At 39.1% G+C, this 8998-nt stretch overlaps 1 protein-coding gene across 1 annotated transcript; it reads right to left on the bottom strand.

Annotated features, from left to right (window-relative positions):
- Nucleotides 1–266: 266 nt before the first annotated feature.
- On the bottom strand, nt 267–8908 carry mob1a (MOB kinase activator 1A). The gene is made up of 6 exons (XM_056297704.1): nt 8481–8908; nt 7548–7714; nt 7138–7231; nt 4980–5113; nt 1962–2125; nt 267–1644 (listed from the first exon to the last, which is right to left on the bottom strand). Exons 1-6 carry the CDS (start codon nt 8492–8494, stop codon nt 1567–1569), a joined length of 651 nt encoding a protein of 216 aa, XP_056153679.1. The 5' UTR covers nt 8495–8908; the 3' UTR covers nt 267–1566.
- Between the last annotated feature and the right edge of the window lie 90 nt (nt 8909–8998).

Below are 8998 nucleotides of genomic sequence, written 5' to 3'. Positions count from 1 at the left end.
GTCAATTTGTTTAGTGGTTACATTGGCCATGATTGTCTGAAATCAATTTAAGTTCAACATTAATTAGGATAGAAACCTGTTCCCTTCCCCTTTCTTGCATTTTACAAAAAAACATTCAAGGTGTATTTTCATGAATGTAGAATTAAAGTTACATGAGCTTGTGACAATATGGCACCCCAAACAGCACTGCTGTTATAGCCATAAAGAGCTCAGGAAAGGACCATTGCAATTGTACGTACACTGATAGGACAAATACATCTGTGAAAAAACTACATACATCTCTTATCAGTCATCCATGTGCACAGATGCAGCATCAGCTATTGCAAAATTTTCAATGCCTGAGGGCTACAGGGAAAAGTAGCTAATACAAAGAACTCTGAATGTGACAATCAAGTACCAGCATTGAAGGGATAGAGTTGCACAATTAATGGGCGCCACAGAAATTTGTATGACTGAAATTACAGTAAAAATAAAGTTCACATTAAACTGCTACTTTTCAATTTGACATTTGTTAATTTTCAGTACATGACACTGTATGGTTCATGATAATACAACTTCCATGTGGTGAGGTAAACATGGAAATGCATGTTTTTCTTAACAGTGTTTATGAATATTGATTCTAAGCATATAAAATGTGTAGTATTGCTTTTGACAACAACCAACATCTGAAATTTTACTAATTCAATAACCCCTTTCTCTCAAAATAAAAAAGTGCAAAACACAATATTCAAAACACCAAATTCAAATAGCCAAAATGTATTATATAGAGATGTTTTCTTGGGATGTTTCTGGGACCAAAACTCTCACAATCACCTATTTTTCTATGTCACATAATCTGACTATGTGCCTGCAAATCATAGAGCAGTGAGTTCTACGACACACAAGCTTATGACAGACAGCACTAAAAAAAAAAAACAATAAAAAAAGTCTGCTCTCAGGTTAGGCTTGAAAAAAAATCATGCCATGCATGCACTTGCATTGTCACGATGGTGTGGATTAAGCCAACTCCAGTGACTTCGATCACATGCCAACCCCTTCTCCTCTCCCTGTCTACCCAACACTAAGAAGCAAGTATCATAAAAACATAGTACTGTTACAATGCTAGCCTAATTGCAATAGCTACAATTAAACTCAAAACACAATTTGCCTATCAAAAATATGTGGAAATTGTTCAGACAAATCTAATACTATATCCCAACTTTTGGAGAGGATAAAAAGCTGGTTTTCATTTCAACTCCCAAATTCCCTTGGTCCAATTAAGAAGTAGTAGGTCCCCATTACCAATTTGTTAACCACGACCCTGTGAAATTTTTTTTTTTTACTGTACTACACTCTGGTATTTGATCTAAAGTGACTATCATGAAACGAAAGGCTCCGAGACAAGTTGAAAGACCAGTACAAGGAAGAATGGGTAAAGTATGGTTCAGTTCAACTGTCCAAGCTAAGGAAGTAAAAAGAACAAGGCACAGAGTTTGAGACTTGAGACTAAAAGTCACAGAGGTAGCAGTAACAGAGGGAGTGGGGAGAAGCGAACATTTAAAAAAAGGGAGATGTAAGTTGAAGCATTTATCTGTCCTTGGATCCAAGCTTCTCAATTAAGTCCTGCAGGGGTGCAAGCTCGCGTCGGTCAATGAGGTTAAACTCCTAGAGGACAGACACAGAAGTTAGAATATATCTTTCACTGCATCCTATCATAAAATCAGTTGTATAAACATTCTTTGCAACTGTCTACTACTGATCATGTATAGTCAATGGGCGGGGCATGGCACCAACACTGCAAAGGCTGAGGGTTTTATTTAAACTGGGGTACCTTTCCCATGCATATATAAAAAAACAATGTTACTTAGAGTTTTGGATCAAAGCATGCATCATGTGCCATGTTACAATCTTCCTACCGAATTTTAAATTCTTTAAGATAGACAGAAGTGAGAAAATCCCACATCAGTATTTTGTAGTCTCACCTGCACAAAGAAAATGAAGTGCTTGAAGGAGGTATTGAGATGGGCCTCCTCCTGCAGCTGCATCACAGAATCAAAATGTTGGTGGTAGATGTGGGCATAAACCCTGAATAGGCGCTTCAGTATAGTCTTGGCCACAGACATGAAGTTCTTGGGAAAGGGCACACCTGTGAAGAAAGAAAAGTATCAGTGTCAATTAAAGTCAGACTGCTATTCTAAACGCAGTGAGAACAAAGATCAGAGTCAAATGAAATGTTCATGTACGCAAATAAGACTGACAAAATCCTAAAATTTACATATGAATTTTAAAAATTTTGTCATTGTCTACATTAACAAGAAGGTTCCAACATGTGTTCCTTATGCAATTTCACATCACTTAATTTGTTTTGCAACTTTACCATCTGACTGCAGTCATTTTGGAAGCACATCAAATCATCAAGGTTGTGCCAGACAGAAATTAAAGGCGGACTTAAGGGCAGCGAAGCATACTATATGGCAAGTGGATGCTTTATGTGAAATGGCAAGAATGGTTTAACCTCTCCATGTTTGGTACTTGTTATTGATGTTTAGGCTATTGTAACACATTGAATTTAGTCATCCCCGCCAACCTCCAACTGGCCCATATTATGGCCACTAGGCTCCTAACTGGTGCTAGCAAAAGTCGGTAACCCCCCCCCCCCACACACACACACACACACACATACTGCTCTCCCTTGGCTCTCTGCACTTTAGAAATTCTGTTGGATTTTTTTTTAAGCCTTCAATTACTTACTGCATGTCAGACTTCTTCTAACTCCTTTGACCCTTTGACCCAAAGGTCCTCTGACCAGGGACTTCTTGGTGCCCCCCTGTCCAGACTGAGACAAGAGGAAGACTGTGCTTTGCTTTTGTGTTCCCAGCCTCCAAACTCCCCTTATCCTTCCTATGAGAACTGCCCCCAACATAGAATTGTTAAGGCCCCACCTAAAACTCACTTTTATTCTCTGACTAAGTTGACGCCCTTAGATGCTTTGTGTTTGTCTCTGTAATCTTATCTTTAAAGTACCCCTCCACTCAAAAATGTGTTTTCTTATGTTTGTGTCCCCTAAAATGTCTGGCCTTGACTATACTGACTTGTATCTGTGCAAAGTTCCTCACTAGAGCAGTGTTTTCACATTCCTCTACTCTACTGATGTCTGTGCACTGAGATTCAAACTTACCCCAAGTAAACTAGATTTGGTATGTCACAAACCCGAAAGCCAATCATTGTCTAATATGCAAATGCAGGGCAAGCAAAGAAACCTGAAACCTCCTGCACAGAGCAGATTTATCAGTACAGAGAGCGAGTTTGCATTAGCATGGTGAAAGTTTTGACAGCAAATACAGTGTGCAGTTTTTACATGTGAACCAGACCCTGGAGCTTCCTTCCACTGTCTACCAAAAAAATCCATCTATACTGCTGAAATGGTTGTAATTTATTTACAGACATCAGGCTTACATGCCTACAAACCCGGAGGGACTGCGTGTCTGCAATGTTCATTTCAGTGAGAAGTGTTTCCATAAGTTAATGCAAAAGTCACTGGGTTTTCACAAGAAATTCGTTTTGAAGTCTAATGCTGTGCCCACTATTTATCCTGGCACTGCAACAGTGAGCGGGAGTCAGTATGTAAGCTATGTATTTCTTTTACTCAACCAACATTCAAATGAAAGCTTACTGCATGTAATACATCTCATCTTTGTGACTTATAAATAGCATTAACTATGTCAGCTTTTTGCAAGCTGCTGCTAGTTGTTTGGTAATAGTAAAACTGTAAACTATATATTTAGCTAACATTTCAAAGTTCAGCCACAGGAAATTATGACAGTGGCCCGAGGTGCATGGTTTTTCACCTGAAAAACTACGCAGTGTGCAATGTAAACCTCTTTTCTAGTATGGACATTGATCCCGACCAGGCTTGCGCAGGTCCCCCCTGCTCTGGCGGCGCCGCTAAAGGCGTCCGTCGTGCACCCCAAGGGTTGACGGAGTGGTGGCAGTGATGTCAGGGGATTCCCCCCTCCGGTGTGGGTCGCCTCACCCTGACATCCTGGTAGTTTTGAATTTTAGACTACTGCCAATGAGCCAGTTTTCAGGCAAACTTGGTTGGCTATCAAGATAAACAGATATTACATGTAATGTAAAAATCTCAGCCAGATGAAATATATCTTTCTGCAAACTTTGATTAGACCTCTGGTATACAATTACATAATGTGACAATGTCAACACACTGTAACATCATAGCAGATATTATTGTATGTTTCACAACCACTGCTGTGTCAGCCACTGCCTGTTACAAGCTAACAAACAACGTAAATAAAAGATGCTAACTACACTTATTATTTTGGTACATCTGCTAGTCGCCAATTTTGGTGCACAACAGAGTTTGAGTCTGGGTCTGATTGAGGCTCAAACATGTATGGCTGAATCTCTCCAATGTTTGCTCTAACACTAACCATCTTGATGTGCACCGCTCTTTCACGGGTCAACCTAGAGCAAGCAGCGGAGATGGGCGGGGCATGAGGCCTGTGATATTTGCATATTAATAGAGCCTGAATTTCTCAATCAATCAATCAAGTTACATTTTTTATAGCACTTTTCTAGCTGCAACAGCCACTCAAAGCGCAATGAGGGAGAAAGAGTAGATGTGTTTCTAGTCCCTTTTCAGCATTTTCTTTTTCTTTTTCTCTTTTTACTTTTATGTGGGAAACCCATATTAAACTATATTATATTAACCATCTCTGAGTACTTTTAAACTTTAAAACCTGTCTGGAGGGGTACTTTAATGTCCACTTTTAATCTCTTTAATTTGTAAGTCGCACAAGCTTAAAAAGTAAGTTTGTGCCAGCCACCTGACATACAGATTGCACTTGGGCATTAACATGAACTACTCTGTAAACAGATGTGGAATTGTAACCATTGATCGCATCTGATAAACAGGTTGATCAGTGGGTTTGTCTGTGAAAATTGCACTGATTTAATTAGAGTTAAAAACCCTCCAAACTCACCAATCTTAGAGGGGAAAAGTGTCTCATCATCCAGTTGATCCTGCACCCAGGTCATCAGGTAATCAATATACTTGGGAGCAGAACACTTGATAGGCTTCTTAATATTGGTGCCATCAGCCCAGTGGTATTCATATCTACGGAGAGTAAAATAAAGAAACCAACTCAGACCAAAGTAAAGTTCATCATAAAAAAAAAAATCTAAAATTTGATTCTGCTTAACCTGAAAAAAGTAGATCCAACTGCTTCAAATTCTAGTGTTAAGACACAATACAGCAACAAAAAAAACATTCTAAAGCTGAATGAAAATTGTCCATGGTGCATTTTCTTAGAAATTATCCTACACCTCCTGGTGTATAAATAACTTATCAACTGGGCTGTCGATGGTTAGTCAGTTTGCCTAAGCTTGACAAAGGAAATGCATTTATATGCCACTGCCTTTATTCAACAGAAACAAAGCATCATTCGGGAGAAGTTTGAGACTTCTGCCATGTAATGACAGTTGCTAAAAACAGGCAATAGCGGAAAGAGAAATGTATCTTCAGTCACATTCTTGATTGTGACTATGTTAACAGGAAGTAAACCGAGGCCTCTTCCTCTTGATTACAGACTGAACATAGACAGTCTGAGAGAAGAGAAAACAGAGGAAGCATAAAAGCTCTAACAAACAGCCTCTACTGGGACCACATGCCAAGTATTATTCTGTTTTTTCTTCTTGCCATGTGACATTCAGACGATCCTCTGGGAAGAGTGTTCTGAACCATGTGAGACACATGATTTGTTCTTTTTGTATACAAAACCCCGTAAATTAAGCCACTGCTACATGACCTGAATGACAGTAACGGATTAACAATGTTTCACAATTCCCAGTTAAACCACCTCTATTAATCAAAACTACTTTCACTAAGATGAATATTTTGCACAAATTTTGAAACATCACAATAAGCCTCATGCTCACAATTTAATCAGCAACAGAGGGTTTTCCCCATTGTCTGCATGGCATTTACAAGGAGTGTGAAATAGTAGTTTAAATTGCCTTAATTTCAATTAACAGGACTATGGTTCTATCATCAAATAATAATTGATGGTCACAGTTTGATCAAATCTAATTCAATACATCCATTCATCCATCCATTATCCGAACCACTTATCCTGCTCTTTATTGACCAATAACATCATAGTATATCTAAGAATATAATTGCTATTTATCATAAAAAAACTGCATCAACTGAATTTACTTAGTATAAAAGTGCGAATACAACCATAAACTGGTGTCTACTAGGCTTGCTGTGGTGGGCGGCATTTGCAGTAGCATACTGCGGAAAAGCAAAGCTGATGGTAAAAACTTAACTATCAACATTGTTAATAGAAAATGAAGGCATTATTGCTACAGTGCTAATGTTTGTCAGCAGGGTTACATAAAGGAATGTGTGCAACCACACACCTGACATGCCGATCACAAATCAACAACAGTTTAAGAGTTGGTGTCACTGTCCAGCCATATGATGTTACTTACTGGTTTCAAATTACAATGCAACTTCAGGTCAATAATACCCACAGTCTATTATGCTTTAAATTGTGCTGACTTTTAGCAGTGCACAAATGTACAAAGCCCTGGTTGACAATGTTGTAGGGCTGAAAAAAAATAGTGTAAACAAAAGAACTTCAACCTTGTGTAGCATAGTTTGTACACTGGTTTGGTCTGAACAAGTTCCTTCTTTCCTGGAATCATCTCAAAGCATTAATCTGCACAAGAGCTTCCCTTAATATACATAGGGCCAAATCACAAACTTAAAGATTTCTAAGTTGTTAATAGCAACACAACTTAATATGCTTCAGTCAAAATGTAAACAACGCTTTTGCCTGCAGTAAAATTAATTTAAACACTTTAATGCAGAAGTGCTATTCTCACCTATGTTGCGCAAGTAGTAGCAATCAAAAGGGAACCAAAACCATCTATTCCAGTTTGACCTGGTTTTTAGCCTGCTCCTTGCACTACAGTACTTTGTAAACTAACAAGCAAGGTTTTCTCTTAGCTAGCTTATCACTGTAGAAACATGTCAGTGTGAAACTAAAAACTATTAAACTGCAAAAAATAAGTATTCAGAACTATTGCACTCAAAATGAGAAAGCATGGATGGAAAGAACATTTACTGGGTACCTTGGTCCCGCAGACATCACTGAGCAGCTGGTTTCAGTACAGAACTCTGTTATGGTGCCATAAAGCATATTGATCTGATTGAAGAAATCCACGGCTGAAAGTGCAGACAAGGAGAAAACCCACAGGCACATGAACAAAGTAAAAGGTAGACATGAGTGACATTATTGTACATTAATGTTTGGCAAGTTAAAAACCAACTGTATATGCATGAAGTTGGTCTGCTGATCATTCTATTGAGAAACACCTGGCAGTGTCCCTTAATAACATTAAAGATTCAATTATTACTTCCTGTATAAATGAGTTCTTGTTAACAGTGCTGGGTTATTATTACTACTACTAAAACTAAAAGATAGTTCTCACAGTGTGTGATATTCCTGTTAAAAGTTAGTGTCTTTAATTCATCAACTTACTGTTAACAGCAATCCACTCATTGAGATCCTCTCCTTCAGGTAGCATTACAGCCTGCCTCAGGTTCCCACTACCCAGGGTTGCCTCAGCATGTTTCAGTAGTTCATACTGATGGGATCCCTCTGGGATGTTCTTTTTCGGCTTGAAAGTCTTGGATGAGCGATTGCCACTACAGTACAAAAGCCGTAGAAGTAAGCAGTCATCTAATAACAGTCGATGTAGACCAGAAGTGTGTTGGTATTTGTAGATGTGTCCATTTGCCATTGAAATAAAAATGTTACTAGTCCAGGGTCCTTCCTGTGAATACTTAAATGAATTCAGTCAGACTAAGGATGGACATTTGAGACTTTTGATACTACTTTGGAGACAGTGATCCCCACGTCGTTTCATAGATTCAATAGTCACGTGAAACTGACAGAGCAGGATGGTTTGGCTTGTTTTCTACCCATCTCTAAGGAATGGCTGATCACGTTAACTCGTTCAAATTGGTGCAATTTGCCTCAAAATATAACAGAACAGTTTTGCTGAAAAGCAACTGCAAATAACAGGAGTAAACATTAAAAAAGTAACCGATAAGATTAGGACGACAATAACGAGGAAATCAACTTGCAACGTCGCACCAAAACGGAACCTTTACAAGTAGTTAATGTAGGCTCTTTTACGTTGTCTGCTGTTAATTAGCAAGCTCGCTGAGCTAGCACCTAGTTAACTAAACACAAGTTGAAGTTAGGCTAGTTAACTAGCTAGCGCAAACGTCTCGTCAAAAACGAGCGTGCATAAAATGCGTATATCAGTGTTATAAATGTATTCCGTGCTGGTAACGAGCAGATTTCTAACAGTAATACCGACTGACTTGCTTGCTTTGGCTGTTTCGGTCTCATTATGTGTAACGTTAGGTTTGGTTAGCTAACTCAAACTACGAGTGGGACACTTACAACAGGAAGCTCATCGTGGCGAACTTAGGTCGTTGAAGAAATGTGAATACGTCTTGGAGTTGTTGTTGAGTTGTTGTTTTCGATAAATCGAAGTTTTTTCTAACTTGTCACTCCGCTCCACTTCGTCAGCTATGCTAGTAGATTAAACTGGTGCCAGAGCTGCTTCCTCTCTGCTCCGGCCCAGCAGTCAGACGCCGTCGTCCTCGTTAGTCAACGGTCCTCACCTAGGAAGAGGCGTCACTAGCCAGCATTACAACTCGTTGGAAGATTAGTCTGAAATCGCGTTTGTGTTATGTGACTTTTCGCATTTAATTACATTGACAACGTTAACCCAATAACGCTAAAGAATAATTCGTTCCCGTCAATTGGATTAATTTCGCAAAAAAAGTACTGAAAACGAGCTCATCCACCTCCACCCGCCCCGGTGTTCGAGGTATCATAAAACACGCGCTTCCAACGTGAATACGCTAGGGTGAGTTTGGTTGATTTAACATCGATCTTCCGCTGTCGGGGTGGTT

This window comes from Lampris incognitus, chromosome 1, assembly GCF_029633865.1.
Source record: "Lampris incognitus isolate fLamInc1 chromosome 1, fLamInc1.hap2, whole genome shotgun sequence".
NCBI lineage: Eukaryota > Metazoa > Chordata > Actinopteri > Lampriformes > Lampridae > Lampris > Lampris incognitus.
This window is presented reverse-complemented; position numbering and strand designations above follow the sequence as displayed.

Coding starts and splice junctions, on each gene's coding strand:
- mob1a (XM_056297704.1), bottom strand. Junction 7,232..7,547: donor TGAGTGGATTGCTGTTAACA/GTAAGTTGATGA, acceptor CTGCACTTTCAG/CCGTGGATTTCTTCAATCAG. Junction 5,114..7,137: donor GTGATGTCTGCGGGACCAAG/GTACCCAGTAAA, acceptor TACTCTCCGTAG/ATATGAATACCACTGGGCTG.